Source organism: Ursus americanus, chromosome 30, assembly GCF_024610735.1.
Source record: "Ursus americanus isolate L20-20 chromosome 30, mUrsAme1.1.p, whole genome shotgun sequence".
NCBI classification, from domain to species: domain Eukaryota; kingdom Metazoa; phylum Chordata; class Mammalia; order Carnivora; family Ursidae; genus Ursus; species Ursus americanus.
The window spans coordinates 6,137,148-6,153,698 of NC_142156.1; the positions used below are offsets into that span (position 1 = coordinate 6,137,148).

General features: G+C 60.8%; 1 protein-coding gene across 5 annotated transcripts in view; it reads left to right on the plus strand.

The window, feature by feature from the left end:
- The window catches only part of OSBP2 (oxysterol binding protein 2), a 165,239-nt gene that overhangs the window by 129,407 nt on the left and 19,281 nt on the right, over positions 1–16,551 (plus strand). For all 5 annotated transcript variants that reach the window (XM_045791376.2, XM_045791373.2, XM_045791374.2 and 2 more), the window contains exon 3: positions 4,708–4,964. In XM_045791376.2, coding sequence (XP_045647332.2) covers positions 4,708–4,964 — 257 coding nt within the window. The remainder of the gene's footprint in view (positions 1–4,707; positions 4,965–16,551) is intronic.

Here is a 16,551-nt window from a genome sequence, read left to right on the forward strand (position 1 = left end):
GTCATCTGCCCTGGGTCCCAGGCTCAGAGCCCGCAGCAAATGCATCTTAGCCATTTGGAAAGAGCCCGCCCAAGGTCTAGGCCATATCTGACAGAGTAGGGGCTCTGTAAAAGCTAATTACAGTAGCCATTGCTGCTGCTTCGGTGTCTGACCTTGACCAAGCCCCTCTCCTCTGTCTGGGCCTTAGTGTTCCCCGTCTGAAAGCAAAGGCATGGGCCTGGATGCAGTGGGCATGAGCTGAAGTCGCCCGTGCTCTGGAGGGAGTTCAGGGGCCAGTCCGCCCTCTTGGGTTCAGCCTGGCCTTTCCATGACTGGTGTCACCTGACGGCCCAAGAGGCTGCCAGAACGCTCTTGCTACCCTTGTATCAGCTGACCGCAACTGAAGGAAATGGGAGAAGTTGAGTGGAGCAGAAGACAGTGAGGACTGGGTGAGAGACTTGTCCTTTATCTGAGGGCCAAAGTCTGCCTCCCCCAAAGCTCTACCAGTTGTTCTGAACAGAGACAGAGCAGCAGCTAAGAAGGAGGGGCCCGGAAAAGTAGAACATTCTCTGATGCTCTCCACAGCCACCCTGCGGGACAGGCAGCGGAGACTAAGCAGCCACCATGGCTCTGAGCCTGGGGCCCTCTCGCCCCCTTCCTCTGGGGCACAGCACTTCAACAATACCGCTTTCCCACCCCCACCCCCACCCCCACCCCCACCCCCCACTCCTGGTTTAACCCCTGGCCGCATGCAAGACGCCACCTGCTGGGGAGCCACTGGCTCCTTCCCAGTCTCCACGGAAACCTGGCTGGGGCCAAGCCCAGGTCTGCGCTGGGTCCTGGCTGATGAAACATGTCACCCTCCCGGTGCTTGGGTGGACTTCCTTTCTTGAAAGGACCGGCATTGTCTAGGAGGTAATGGAGAGGCACTGAGTTCCGCCAGCACCTGAAAACCAGGGTGTGCTTCTCCCAGGGTTGGATCTTGTTTCCCAGGCCAGATGTGCAGGGACCCTCAGTGTGGCGGCAGCGGCTGCTGATCCCACCACCTGCGGCCGGCCTGACGCGCAGGTGCTTCCCAGCCCCGCGTGGCGGGCGTTGCTGTTCGTGCTGTACCCGTGAGGATTCCAAGGCCCAGAGTGGGGAGACAGCCCCACAGAGCAGCAGAGTCCAGCGTGAACCGGGAACTCAGGCATTCAAGCCTGATTGCTCTGACCACCGTATTTTTATGCCACCAGGACACCCTGGCAGCCCCCTCCCCCAAGGGCTGTCAGTGTACTAAGTCGTGGCCTTCACAGGGGCTTTGAGGCGGTCAGGGGGCTCCTCTGTGGCCCAGGAGCGTGGCTTTGACCTGGCCCTAGATTTCAGTTGCTGCAATTCTTGTATTAACAGAGTTGCAGAATTTCGATAGGATTTGACATTTGTGGATAGGTTAGTGTTTGCTGTGCCGTGGCGATGTGGATTGAACAGAGGGGACAGGCGGGGTCCTACACGCTTGAGAACCCCCGAGGCCGTAAGTAAGCTTGAGAGCCACAGACCCAAACAGCCTTGTGCATACACGTGTTTGCCTTCCTTTGGCCCAAACTCCCCCCCAGTAGAGTCCCCCCATCAAAGGAAGAAGCGGGCCACGGAAGTAGAAGAGCCGTTTCTGTGGCTCTTGAGGGGTGGCTGCTGGCTTATCCTTCAGAAAGCCGAAGCTAATTCAGTGCCATTCATTTTTCTAATTCGAGTGGTGTCACAGTAGTTTTATTTCCATCTCTAATAATGAGTTTCATCTCTCTTTCTAACGTGAGTTTGCTCTTTGCAAGGACCCCTGACCCCAGACTGAGACCTGGAGACTCGACGTGGTCAGAGTTCATCGTGTCAGAGCCAGAGGCCCCTTCATGGTTCAGCTCGGCTTCCGCCCAGGCCTGAGTGGGGGGTTCACGGCGCTGCACTCAGTCTGAGTCTGAACAGCCCATGACACTGTGGGGAAGTGAACAGCTAGGCCACGTGGCAGCTAGGCCACATGGCAGCTAGGCCCTGTCCTCGAGCACTGGCCAGGGATGGGGACTGCCTGGGAGTGTGGTTGTCACTACACGGTCATGGCCTTGAAGCTGGGTGGGTGCTGCCATCAGCACTTCTGGGCTCGGTTCAGACGTCCTGTTCTTTCCAGCCCCTGGCCTCCTGTGGCTACTCTGGCCCGGCCAGGCCTCTGGCCTCTTTGTCCCTTCAGTCTGCTCAGCCTGCCACTTGCCACCGGTCTCATCTTTCCCATGGATCTCTGCTCAAGCACCCACACTCCCCCTCTTGCCAAGGGATGAGGGCTTTTCTGCTGAGCCAGAGGCCCTTTTCCAACCCCCCCTCCAACTAGCTCCTCAGTGCTTCGTCCCTACTGCTCAGGCCCTTCTCCAGACGCTGCCCTCCCGTGTGTGACTCGCCCTCTCCGTGCATGCCGCTGAGGCCCCCTGGACAGGCCTCCGGTGAGACGCCCAGGATCATTCATTCCTTCACTCACCCACCCCCTCCCTCTCTCTTGCCCCACCCCATGCACCTGCCCTCCCTCCCTCCCTCCTCCTCCCGATCTCACTGTCCCTCTGGGAGAGACTCTTCCTGCCCATCCCCATAGAACACACTGTGCTGGTCAGTAACCGCTGACCCAAGATTCTTCCCATCCCTCCCCCAACAGCACGGCCCATGACTTGGGAGCAGAACAAGTTCCGCCGGACCTGAACTTGGACCCTAAGAGCTGCTTATTAACAAGTTAACTAGAAATGTGGTTACCCACCTCTGCCCACCACACAGGCAGATGCTCAGAAGTAGACTAGTTGTGCTTCCTGCTTAGAGCACGGTGTGGGTGGGGGGGTCCCTTTCAGGCTGTCCCCACACGGCCCTCCCTGTGTACAGCAGCCCCTGCTCTGACTGGTCGGGTTCTGGCTGTGATACATGGTGAACCGGGCAAGGTGTTGGGAGATTACATTGTAACCAAGAGCCCAGGCTCTGATGCTCCACAGACCTGGATTCGGATCTGGCTCCGCCCCCTTTAACCGCAGTGCCCGAAACGGGTGGCTTAGTGTCTGAGGACGTGCATTTTCTTACCTCTCCCTCTCTGCTGACCACCGTGAGGCTCAGCATTCACGCTGATCAAGCGAGTGGCTCGGGGCTGGTACAGCCCGTGTGGTCTGCAGACACCTGGTCATTTCTGAGCCGTCGCTGGGCTGGCTGGAGCGGGAAGCAGGAGAGCCCGTGCCCCAAGCCTGGATGCTGGCCCACGGCCCCAGTGGAGACTGCACCCCCAGCCTCCAGCCCACTCGGGCCCCATGCTGCTCGCTGTCCTGGCACCGCCACCAGCTCAGGGCATGCTCAGAGTCGTCACTCAGCCATGGCCACCCCCACGCACCCTGTCTGCCTTGGGAAGAAATCTGTTCCCTCACAGTATGTGCCTTTTTAAAAATTTGTGTATCTTGGGTTACAGATTTCCTTTACAAAAAAAATAAGAAGAAAAAGAAAAAAAGTTTTGTGCTGATTATTTCTGAAACAAGACATTTCAGAACCCCCCCCTGGCAGTTACAGGCTCTGGCACTCACATGCCAGCGGCCGCTTTACGGTCGTGTGCCCCGTGCGACAGCAGCAGCAAACCCTGGCCCGCTGCCCACTCCCCCACCCGCGGCAGTGCGCCCCCCGCCCCGAAGTCCCCCCCACCCTGCGACCCTTTGAACAGAGGCAAGGCTGGCAGCGGGCTGGGCTCCAGGCACCCCGGACTTCCAAGAAGGGCCACCCTGAGGGCACCCAGGTGGCCCTGTGAGAGGTGAGAGGGATCGGCCTGGAGGAGAGGGGTGCCCGCCTGGCCCGCGCACAGAGGCCCCAGCAGCCTGGCATGAAGAGCGTGGCTGTGGAGGCAGACTAACCGGGTGGCCTGGGTCCTGACTGTCTGATCCTCAGCTACCTGTCTGTCCCTGGGGGGTCGTATCATCCCTACCTGGACGAGGCCATGGAGGTGCCATGGCCTGTGTCTGGACAAAAGGCATTTGATAAATAGAACGGCCTTGCTCGTGCAGGGGGGATGGGTGGGGACCTGTAGGAGGATGGCCCGGGGCAGAAGGGAATGGGGGGGGATGACTTTGGCCCGGGGGTCTTCGGGCAGACTTTGAAGATAGGGGGCATTGGGCTGGGGCTGGGTAGGGGTGAGGCCTCTGAGGAGGTGGAGGAGGGAAGAGGAGGTTCCAGGCAGTGAGGACACAGTGGGAAAGGCCCCACGCCTGAGCACTCAGGTGGTGCGGGGAACAGGGCAGTTCGGCGTGGCCGGGTGTGGGTGTAGAGCATAGGGCAGAGTGAGGCCGGCGGGAAACTAGGGGTCGGCTTAGGCTGGGCCCGTGGTGTGGGGAAAGGAGCCGGCCTTCATCCGGGGTCTCTGATCTGTGACAGGAGCTGCTCCTCGCCACAATCTCCATCCACCCAGCACCGTCCACCCAGGTCTGTGGGGCGCAGCTTAGGGGGCTGGTGCCCTGCGTGGAGGCGGGTGCGTGGAGGCTGGCCCTCTCCAAAGCGCGGGGCAGGCACTGTCTGTCGAGCTCCCACTGACGGGAGGGCCTGTGCCCTGGAAGGCCGGCCGGGAGCAGCAGTCGGCACCGTCTAGGGCACTCTGTTTTGAGTGGCTCTATCTGCTGCTTCCTCCTGGGCCCAGGCCCTGTGGGCTTCTCGGTGCTGTGTTTGGTCAGTTAATAACCGTGGCAATTCTTTTTCCTTCCACAGATGACTCTGGGGACGACGACGACGAGACTGCCTCTCCAGCTGACAAGAGCGAGCTACGCCGCACCATCAAGGGCCTCTCCCTGAAGTTGGACGACCTCAGCACATGCAATGACCTCATCGCCAAGCACGGCGCTGCGCTCCAGCGCTCCCTGAGCGAGCTGGACAGCCTCAAAATCCCCTGTGAGAGCAGTGAGAAGCTGAAGGTCGTGAATGAGCGGGCCACCCTCTTCCGCATCACCTCAAATGCTATGATCAACGTAAGTGCCCGCCCGCACCAGTTGGCACAGGGAAGTGGCTCCCTGTCGCCGGCACCACAGTCCCCGAGTAGGTGGTGGCCAGGGTGCTTGACAGACCAGGGCACCACTACTTGGTGGCTTCGGGGCATTTCCCACAGCCTCCTGCCCTCTTCGTAGTCGTCTGGTGGGAACCAGAGTGGGGTGCGGAATCCTGATGGAGGCTTGCAGGTGCTTCGGGCCTAGGCGAGGACAGCCAGGGCCTTAAGCTGAGCAGGTGGCTCTGCACACACTGGGGACAAGGCTGCCATGCTGATCTGCGGCTCTTTCCCCTAGTGCGCCACTCAGAAGCAACGGGATCAGGGCCCAGTAACCGCAGGCGAAGGCATGCAGGTGGAGGACTGGCGTCATGGGTTCCCTTAGCCAGAAAAGCTGAAAGATGAGCCTGCCATGGGTCATGCCAACCTGACAGTAGCCAAATGAGTAGCCACAGTCTATAAACTGAGAGGCACAGCCTTGGGGGTCACCGCTTTCCACGGGGTTCTGGAAGCCACTTTGCAGTGACTGGGAGCTGGGCGGGTCTCTCCGTTCTGGCAGAGATTGTATGCTTACCTGTGTTTCTGGGCCCTTCTTCCTCCTGCTTGGTGATTTTTTCTGCCAAGACGTGTGCGCTTTTAGGCGTCCACCCTGCAGACACAGGTCTGACTGCAACAGTGTCCTCCCACGGACAGCCCCCAGAAGGGGCACGCTGGGAGCAAGGAGACCAGAGAGGCGAGGTATGGGGAAATGGGGGCCCCCTCAGAGGCGGCGGCCCACATCAGAGAAGATGGCTCAGGCAGGCTATCAGGCTGGCCAGAAACAATGCGCAGTATGGGTGTGCAGCCTCCAAACCAACGGCATCCAACCAGAGCAAGGCCAGGAGTCGGGACTAGGCTGTAGGCCGAGAACAGGGTGGGAAGGTGGAGGTTGGAGCCCCCCGTGAGACTGTGGCCATCAGAGACCTGCCCCATGCCTGATTCACGTGGACTGTGGGCGGTCCCTGTGGGGAGAGTAGACCACACCCACCACCCACACGCTGGTGTGGGGCCTCGGGGGTGCAGGAGGAAGCCTGAGGAGTCCATTCCCCGGGGCCCGCGGGGAGGAGGTGCCCCTCTTCCCACGCTGCTGGGCCGCACCGCCCTCAGGCGCTCGGCTCCCTGCGCTCCGCAAGCGCAGACCTTTGTCCACAGCGCTCAGGGGTGCCTCGGGGGTACATCTGGGTGGTGCGACTTGCAGGCTGCCCTGCAAGTCAGTCCGTCTTGGGTTTGTACTGGCGTGGTCCCGTGTTCCCCCGCTCGGGCCGGCTGGCCTCCTTACAGCCCCCAGACTCTTAGGGTCTGGGTCACTGCCCTTGTTCCGGGGACAGGCCCAGATATGAAGCACTTGATGACAGAGTGACGCACTCATGTTTCCCCGCCCTGCACGGAAGCCATCGCCCGCTTGCGGCTTCCCCGGCACTGCCTCCCCGCCTGCCGCGATGGAAGCCGCTTTGTCTTGAGTGAGCAGTTTTGGCTTTCCCCAGATAATGAGCTTCTCAGCTGGTGTCTTTAGCAGAATCTTTTATCAGGCATCAGAGACTCGTCTGTGTTAGGAAGCCATGAAAACCCTGCACCATCTAAGTGCATAATGAATTGTTTGATGGGAAGCCAGCCCCTGGGGTGGGTTACGAAAGCCTGTTTGCAGTTCCAGCACCCGGAAAGTCAACCCAAGTGACGGAGAGCTGCACCCTGGGCTGGGCTCCGCCCACCCACCCCCTGACTTGAACCTGATGCGAGGGGCCCTCCCACCTATGTCCATTGTGCGGGGTGCACCCAGAAGTGAGGCGCTGGCCCCAGAAGGCTGTGCTAGTAGCCCGGACTGGTGCAGAGGCCCACGTTTCTCCTGGGGACCCTTCCTGATGCCGCTCCTAGCCTGGCAGGAACTGAGTCAGTTCTGGGAGGACAGTTCACATACGTGGTTGTCAGACACCAAATGTCTAAACTCCCACTGTGTGCAGAGGCCCCCCGGGCAGAGCACACCGGCCAGGCCTTCGCCTCCACCCCTGTTACAAGGAGGGGGTCAGACCAGGGATCTGTAATTAAGGAAGCCATGTGCATTCACACTCAAGACTACTCACCCCTGGCTACAACCTTGTTAATACCATTAGGTATTGTTAGCACAAGGTGGAAACTGAGGCTCAGAGAAGTCACCCGAGCTGCCCAGGGTCACCCAGCTGGTAGGTATCTGAGCCAAGATGCAAGGTCAGGTCTGTGTGGCTCAGTGGGGGAGTGATGGCCCCCCCACACACTCTCAGAGGCAACGAGGATGAGACCCCCAAGGGTGTCACAGGCCCCTTCCCCTCAGCACACAGACTTGGTGGCCTTGCATCCACCAGGGCAAAGTCCCCAGTCTCAGGAACCTGAGTCCCTGGTACGTCTCTTACCTTTAGGCTGCAGCCACACCAGGGTCCTTCCTGGGAAGCTGGGGACTCAGGATGTGTGGAAGCCACCCCCTCTGTCCCCAGAAGGCACAAACCGGGATCCCCCAGGTCATTCCAGTTCTTGCTGTGAGAGGAGCAACCTGTTTCTCCCCACTACTGAGATCCCTTTGCAACTCCACAACCCCCACCACCCGGCCTGACTGATACGCGCCCTCTGTAGGGAAGCTTCCAGCATCACCCATGCCCGAATTTGGGGAATCTTTCTCCACCTCATGGGCTCTGATTGAGCCTGAGTCATACAAGTGGAGCAGAAAATGAGGGATGGCTGGCCAAAGCCTACAGGGAAATGCATCCTTCAGAGGGCCCTGGGCAAGCAGCACCCTTCCCACACAGAGAGGGACCGGCTGCGTTGCCTTCACTCTTACCCAAGATGGCCAAGAATCTGGGGGTTTTCATCCTTCAGGAGAAAAATCTGAGGGACAATTGAATCTCCTTAAAATTTGGGAAAGGGCACTGGTATCACAAGCCTGTAGATCCCCAGCTCCCAGCAGGACAGGGAGGGAGCTCTCCGGACAATTCCTAAGACCCCAGGAACCATGGTTAGTGACGCAGCCCATTCCCATGCCACTGCCCCTGGGGGGCCTGTGTGGTGAGACTCACCTCAGTTGAGCACGGCCCCTTCCCTTCCGTAAGCATTGGAGGGAACAAGATGCTCAGAGGAAGTTTCTGGATCAGGAATGTTGAACAGTGCCACAGTGTTCCACCTCTTTGTGTCTTTGCCTGTGCTGTACCTTCTAGAACTTTCCCCACCCTGTAGATACCTGGTAGATCCCTTTTCATCCTCTAGAACCCCACATGGGCGTCACCAGGGCTGGGAGGCTGTCCAAGCTCCTTGTCAGGAAGCCATTTCTTCTGGCTAGAACCTTCTGGAACCCATGGGAAGTGCTGTGCCTCGCTGAGCCCACTGTGCACTTTCCCCTGTTACTCTGACATCTGCCCCCACCAGGCTTTGTGCCTCCAAAGTGAGACTCGGATTTTAAGTCACCTGTGTCCCCAGCAGTAGTCGTAGTAGCCCAGTGGGAGTGCCTAATATGTGTTGTTGGAACAAAGTGGGTGTCATATCTCAGAAAAGAAAATTCCAAGTAGCCCGTGTCTCATGTGTGCTTGCTGTTACCATTTACAAGGTCATTCTTGTTGCATTTCCTCAGCTGGAAAAGGTCAACGAGGAAGTGGGTCCGGCGCCCAGCCCTTGGCCGGCGCCGCTTGTCACTGCTCCACACCACTCTTGTCACTCCGCCTTGCAGAGAAATGCCCCAGCCTGGTCACGGAGAAATAGGAAGCATGATTTATGAAATTGTCATAAATGCGTTTTTCAGAGGGCTGTACTGAGCCCCAGCCTCCTTCCCTCCGCTCGTGGTTTTGGTTGGGGAAGCCGTGTCCTCATGGCCCCTGCAGTTAGGAAAGGCCTGCCTGTTAGGAATTGAATCCAGACCTGAGCACCTTCCCACTGAGCCTTCCCAGGGCTTGTGCCAGGCAGGGACTCAGCACTGCCCCGGGAGCTCACGATCCAGAGGACCCACATAGGGACGCTTTGTCACACGTGGGGGCCCAGGGCAGCCTCCTCAAGGGGCAGCAGGGACAGCAGCTCCCAGGCCCACTTTTGAAGGCCAAGTGTGTAGAGGGCCTGGGGAAGGGCTGGGGAGGCTCACAGTCAGCCGGGAGGGTGAGTGCAAACCCAGATGACCACAGCCCACCAAGAGAGTGACCCTTGGGGGGGCTAGTTGGACGTCCCCGGAGCCAGGGCAGGGCCTGCAGAGGGAATGGCCACGGAGCGGGACCTATGCCAGTGAGGAGAGTCACTCACAGGCAGGGAGGGAAGGTCCACGGGGCCTCGGCGTCTGAGGGACTTTTCTGCAGCAGCATCTTACCCATCCCCCTGCTGACCTGGGCAGCCCGCATGGAAGCCCCGAAGCTTCCGTGTGCAGCACAGGGCCAAGCATCAGGAGCCGCGGCGAACACGTGAGAGCGAGCAGGTGGTGAAAACACAGGGCCGCGGTGGCGTCGCGCGTGGCAGAGCTCCCCGGCGGGGGATTTTGCGAGTCTGGCGGCCCTGGTCCCCTGCATGGATTCCAGCCCGCTGCTGAATCTGTGAAACAGCTTTGGTTCTTAGATGGAGCCTTGAACCTCAGTGCCCCTGTCATCCGGGTATTCGTTTCCAAAAAGGAGAAGAATAAATTCCAGTGTCATTCTCTTTTCCTGTAAGTTTATCTTTGGGATAAAGCAGAGAGCCCTGGTTTGAAGGACGGGCCTCCGGGAAGGCGGCGGGGTCACAGCAGCCGTCCGCCCAGCTTCTTCCCATTACCTTGTTTGCTCCTCACAACGGCCACATGAGGTTGGGGTCACCGTGGCTTCCTTGTCATCATCATCATTTGTGTTAATCAAGTGCCACCCTGAGGCCCAGAGCAGTCATTTCGCCTACAGGGGGGCAGGCCTGGCTGTTACATGAGCCCTTGGGGTCACAGCCACCGGGCCCTGGACTGTCCGCAATGCTGGCTGTGGGGTCTGTGCTGAAGGGCTGAGGCACGTCACCCATCACCAGGCCCAGCACACCTGCGCTTTCCTGGGTGACCCGGGCTTCCCACGGGTTGCCTGTGAGCCCTGGGTTCCGGCCTCATGGCCCCTGCCCCTGGCAGAAGAAACTTTCAGTATCACCATGGACTTTCTGGGGGTGACCCTGCCCCAGAGGCGCTGGCGTCCTGTCCCTCCAGCGCTGAGCCCCTCGGCGGGCTGGCAGCCTCTGGCTTGCTCCCCACCGGCCGCTCCTCTAGGCCCCCGCAGCAGGGGGACTGCCCCCAAACAAGGCAGGCTGCTCCTGACACGGCCCCCATGCTTGAGCTGTGAGAGGCTCCTCAGAGTTCGTGATTCGTGTTGGGGCCCAGGACTCAGCCCCTCCAACCACAGGGCCACCCCAGGGCCTTAGGCGCCATGAGTTCGGGTCAGCCTGGCTTAGACGCACTGAGCACTTTGCAACAGGAAGGCATGCAGCCGTTGGTGGACCCTGAGGCCTAGGACCCCCCCCCCAGCCCCCGTGATCCAGTCAGGCCCTGGTCTAGGCCCCCGGGCACACAGCAAACAAAGCCCGACCTCGTGGAACCCAGATCTCCTCGGGGAAACGTAACCACACAGGTGATGAGGCTTGTCAGAGGCCAGCAGACCTTCAGAGGGAGCAGAGCAGGCTGGAGGGGAGGGGAAGGGGACCTGGAGGGAGGTGGGAGAGCCAGCCCTAGGTTCTCAGGCAGGCCTGGAGCGTCGGGAGGCCGTGGTGAGTGCTGGGGTGTGGAGGGGAGGCCTGGGGAGGCAGAGCCGCTCACAGGACACTGGGCACTTAGGCTTATGGAGAACACCGTGCTTTCTACTCTGAATGAGGCTGCAGCCAAGGACAGTGGTCCAACCCCCATTTTAGCAAGAGCCCCCTGTTGCTTGGAGCATGGACTACAGGTGAGGCAGGGGCAGGCTCTTGGAGCCCCTTTAGGAGGTCCCCATTGTCGCCTATGGAGGGGTGGTGGCTTGGACTGCTGGGGGCAGCTGGCAGGGCTAGCCCGGCTGCTCGGTGTGTTGAGAGCGGGGCCCGCAGAGTGGCTGTGCAGGGAGAGATCTGGGCAATCGGGGAGACTGCAAGATGCAGTCATGAGCCAGTAGTGGAATGGGGGGGCCCTTGCTGTCTGATCCCCACCTCAGCCCTCACAGTGCTGGACAGGGGCCCAGCGGTGAGTCCCACAGACTCAGGTAGGATGCAGGGGGGCCTTGCCCAGAAACAGGTCTGTGCAGCCAGTGAGTGAGCAGAGCTGGGCAGTGGGTGAGCCCCACAGGCAACCCAAAGACGGTCGAGGGGCCTAGTGGGGGCAGGAAGTGGCCGACAGACGGCGGATGCCCACCAGGCCTACTTCAAAGGGCCTGATGGGACGGAGAGCATCCTCTACGGCTCTCAGTTTACCCAGGAAGGTAGCGGCTGTGAGAGACACCCTTGGGTGCCTGCAGAGAGCTGGTCAGACAGGACCAGGGTGCGGATTCTGACGGCGGGGACGCCGTGGGGAGAGGCACCAGCACAGCCAGACTGGGAGGGGGGTGGCCCCAGATCCAGCTGAAGGGAGCTGGAGGAGAAAAGTGCCGCGCGGGCACGGACAGGGTGGGGCGAGTAGGGCCAGGCGGGAGGTGCGTGCAGATGTCGACGAAGCGCCAGGCCGAGGCCTCAGATTTGGGGCATCATAGAAATAAAGGCCCAGACCCCAGCAAAGCAGGCGTGAGAGGCCCTGGAGATGCCCTCCCTGGTCCTTCTGGGGCCCGTGGGCAGGTTCCTGTCCAGCTGACCACTGTTCTGCTCTCGACAGCTTGCTCATTTGGGGCCTGGGGAGATGAATAAAAATAGATTCCATAACTGTTTAAAATCAGTTGGCAAACTGGTGGCCAGATGGTGCTGATTCCTGTGTGCAAGGGGTAAACTATTTTGAATGTGGAAAAGGCTATTTTAAAGTTGGAATTGAAGTGAAAAGCTGCTTCTCCAGCGCCACGAGTGAGTCACAGCAAGGAGAAGCCATGACCGTCCCCGCGGTGTTTGGGAAGGGCCGGCCCCGTGGCCACCGAGTCTGTTCTGAGTGTCGTGTGAGGAGGGGGCACGGGGTGGGGGCGTGGCTGGCCCGGCCTGGCCGGGGAGCTGCTCGGCCTCTAGGGGCCAGGACGATGCTGAAGACGCGGCATGGCGGTTTGGTTGGGCCTGACCTGGAGGGACTCTCCCCGCACCCCCAACCCCCAGGTTAGCCCAGGGCTACTGTCATGGCTCCAGGGGTCCCCACTCTTGGTTTTGGAGGCCTGAGATGTCTGTGCGTGTCCGCTGTGGCAGCCTCTGAGCCTTGCGGGCCTGGCCTGAATCTCAGCATTGCCCCTTCCTGCTTTTGGGAGGCACAAGCCTGCTGCTCCTCGGTGAGGGGGGAAGGAAAGACCCCGTGGATCCCAGTGTGTCACACCCCAGGTGTGAGCTTCTGGCCATGCACAGTGGCTTGGGGAGAGCAGGACTCTGCACAACTTTGTCCTATTTGCTCCTTTTACGATAAAAGGCCAGTGAGAGGCAGGTCCGCAGTCACGCTGGCCATGTGAGGACCCGTGTGGGGAGTAGATGGTGGATGGGCAGTCCCCACGATACTGAGAGCCGAAGGGTCCAGCTACCCACCCACCTGGGAGCCCTAAAGCCTGAGGGTCCCTGCAGGCCAGACATATGGCAGCCAGACATCTAGCGGGTTCTGTCTGGCTGCAGGTGGAAACACAGCCCTTCCTCCCACCCTCCCTGCGTCCATGGTTACCAGAACTTGCTGTGCGCTGGTGGCTAGAGACAGAGCCAGTCGCCAAGCTGGCCCCGTCAGCCCAAGGCCCTCGCCCAGCCTGGAACCTCTGGGCATTCGGCCCATCTCCCCAGCTCCTCCACGAGTCCAAGGGCCACCCACCCCAATGTCCCGCAGTCCTCTGGCACCTTCCTCAGGCCCCCGTGTAGGAGGGCAGTGACAGCGTAGGAGACCGTGCTTCCCAAGGAGTCCCTGAAGGCCGGGCCGAACTAGGGTCTTGGCTCTGCAGACCCTCCCGAGAGCTTGAGAGGCTTCCTGGGCCACACACAGGACAGCCATAGGACCCGGGCTGGCTGACCCCAAGCGCTGCTCACCCGCCCATGTTTGGGGAACGGCAGGTCGTTGTCCGGATTAGGATTAGGGACAACAAAAGCGATTAGAGTTTGTCCTCCTTCCTCCTGGGCACAGCTGGGCAAAGGTTTCCAGCTCAGAGACACTCTGTCCGTCCCACGGGATCCCTGTCAGGATGACCAGCCCCAGCTCCCTTTGGAGCTCACATGGCTCGGGTGAGCAGGCCTCACGGCCCCCTTCACCAGGTGGGGCTTCTGAGAAGGGAGAGCCCCTGGTGGGCAGGCAGGGCCGACCAGCCCCCCAGCCTATTGCTGAGCAGTATGGGGGGGCGGTTCTGTCCTGGCTTCTGGGTTCCCACTCTGCTTTGGGGCAACTTGGCAGGCTCCCCACCCTCCACACTGAGGTGAAACCACACTGCCCACAGGACCCCACACCTCTTCATCTCGGGGATCCTCTCCACAGCCGTGGGAGTGGAGGAAGGGACGGCTGGGAAACTGGAAACTTGTTCCCACCCAGAGGGCAATCCCTCAGTGGGTCACAGAATCAGGGACTCTGCAGGAGCCCTGGGGTTCGGCTCTCTGTTCTTCCCATGAGGACACCAAGGCCCAGGAGGCTATAAGCGTGGCCCAGGGTAGGCAGCAGGCAATGCCGTGAGGGGCCCAGAGGCTGGGCTCCTTGCTCTGCCCGTTCCTGGTCCCTTGCGTCATTGAAGAGCGAGTGTGGGTAGGGGGTTTCAGGTGGCTTCGGAAACCGCTCTGGCTCAGGGCCGGGCACGAGCTCTCCGAGAATTGTGGCAGAGCCTCAGGGGAAGTGTGACCGCGTTTAGGGTGTGGGTCAGCCAGGCCCCTCCCTGGGCCCCTGGAAGCTGCCCCCAGCCGGCCCCCCGCGGGCCCCAGGCCTAATCCAGCTTAGTGAACGCGCAGTGCACAGCCCAGCTCAGCATTCCAGGGCGGCGGAGCCAGGCCAGCACCTGCCTCTCTCCGCGTGTGGCTGGGATGGGGCCTGGAGAAGGCCGGCAGCGGCCGAGGAAACCTTGGGAGTTGAGGATGGACACCAGGTAGGCACATCGGGGTGGAAAGGGTGGACGCGCTCACCACAGCCCATCCGGTGACCGGGGCAGTCCCTCTGCTGCGGATGACCCCTCGTCTAGAAGCACTGGCAGAGACCTCGGTCCAGCCACAGGAGCCCCTCTCTGTGGGGGCGCAGCAGCCTCTGGCCTGCCCTCGTCGTTAGGTGACTGTGACGCCCTCTGACCTTCATGTACCCGACCCAGCCACGTGAGACCCCAGCTGTCCTGGGGATTTGCTTCCTGTCCGCTGCTGCTCCGCACCCTTGGTCCTGCAGTGGCAGCGAGCTGGAGGTCACACCAGGTTGTCAGCCAGCAGCCCTGGCCGCGTGGGCAATGTGCTCAGCCGCGAGGATGGGTGCTGGGAGCGGGCATCACGGAGGCACGCATCTCCTGGAGCCCAGCTGCCCTCTAGGAAGCCCGCAGAATCCCTCAAGGGGCAGCCGGGCAGTGGTACCCAGCTGCACAGCGTGGCAACAGGGCTGGTTTCGTGCCCTGGGACACTGCAGGTGGGGTCCACGGGGACTGGGACTCCGGCCCCACACGCATGCCCTGTGGCCTCGGGCAAGTGCCTTGGCCTCCCTGAGCCTCCGTTCCCTCCTTGGCCATTAAAACAGCTCCTCTGTGCTCGCAAGAAGCTCCAGGCAGCTCTGACCCCACAGCCGGTGTGTGGCGTGCGGGAGGTGGGGCTGGTGTCAGAAACACGTGTATTGGGGGCAGAGCCAGAGGCGAGGGTGACATATGCCTGGTGGGCCACACGTGAGTGGCGTGGGGATGCTGGGGCCCCCGGCAACGAAGCTGGGGAAGATTTGGGGCCAGGTCTGTGCGAGGCTGTCAGCTATTCCTCGAAATACGACAAACATTCCATTTTCCCTTAGAAGAGGAAATGGCCATTTCTAAGGCAGCTAGAGCTTGAGCATATCGGAGCCTCAAGGGCGGGAGAGAGGGAGCCTCATTCATCTTCACACTGCGGTCGTCTTTCCCCCTTTGCTCTAGTTGCCAGAAAGCCCAGAGGCCACACAGCCCTCTGCCATGGATTTGTGGGGCGTATTTTCCATGACCTCTGGCTACCGTTTTATACTGTTGTTTAGGGCTCTGTGACCAGTCTTGTTTTAAATGCCTCATGGCATTCTGTGAAAGCAAAGTGCCCATCGATGTTAAAATCCTACCCACCCATTTCACAGGACTCCTGGAATCATCTGGAACATTTCTGAGGTGCCCAGAGGGGTCCTCTGCCCCCCACCCTCCAGCACTACTACTTTCTAGACCCGCGGGTGCAGACCCAGCAAAGAGGAGCCTTCTTCTGGCCTTTGGAGTGGGTGGTCATGTGTCTGCTGTCAGGGCCCCCCACCCCGAGGCCTGCAATGGTGAGGGAGGGGCAGGGACCAGGGAGAAGGCCACTGTAGGACCCTGGGTGGTGAAGGCTTGGCTCCAAGTCACGAGCCAGGGAGTGGCAGGGTCAGGCCTGTCCTCATCCCCCGTGGCGCAACAGTCCGGGAGTGCGGCTCCACACCAGCGGGGGAGCCCCAGAGATCCGTGATTTGCAAACTCTAAAAAGCCCCAGACCTGCAGCTGCCCTGCGTGCAGCCTCTGTTGTCTCCAGAGCCTGTTCTTTCGGGGAGAGAGGGGAAGCCCCTGCATCTGAGGTGGAGGGAACACACCTCTTCCCCAGAGCCTTGTAGGGGGGCTGCTGGAACCCGAGCCTCCGTTTCCTCGTATGTCCACTGGGGACGATCCCACTCCTTCCTTGAGGACTCGGCTGGGCCGGGGTGGACAGGGAAGCTGGGAGCGGGCTCTGTCGGATACTACGTTCTGTCTCTCAGGACTTGGGCTCAGAGGGCAGGGCGGCTTGTGCGGGAAGCCAGGCCTTCCCACTCCTGAAACCAAGCTGGCTTCCTTGGGTCCGCATCACGTCTTTAGAATGGTGTGTGTGGGTGAGGGGGTGTCGGGGAGGAAGCCTGGCCCAGCCCACTCCGCACGCGCACGACGGGGAAGGCTTGAGGACAGAGATGCCTGCCGGGGCCGGCCTCTGGCGAGGTGGTCTCCGTCCCTGCCCCCCGAGAGGCCCCGACACCCACCCCTCAGCAGGGTGTTCCCTCATCTAGCAAACGCTCCGCGCAGCCGTTGAGTCTGGGGGTTCCGTGGGGGTGAAGAGAAGCAGGCACAGTCGGCAGAGAAGCTGATCTGTAGACATGAGATTGTGGGGGGCGGAGGGGGAGTGTCTCCGGGGACCTGACTGAGCCGGCTCAGGAGCCTTCCCTGGGGGAGACACGAGGGAAGTCCGAGCAGCGGTGTTAGCCGGGGTGGGGGGCAGCTGCCCAAGCGTCTGGTGCCCCCGACGTCATGTCTGTGGAGGGCTACTTGGCCCAGCTCCTCCCGACAGCCCTCAGGATGGTGCCGCAT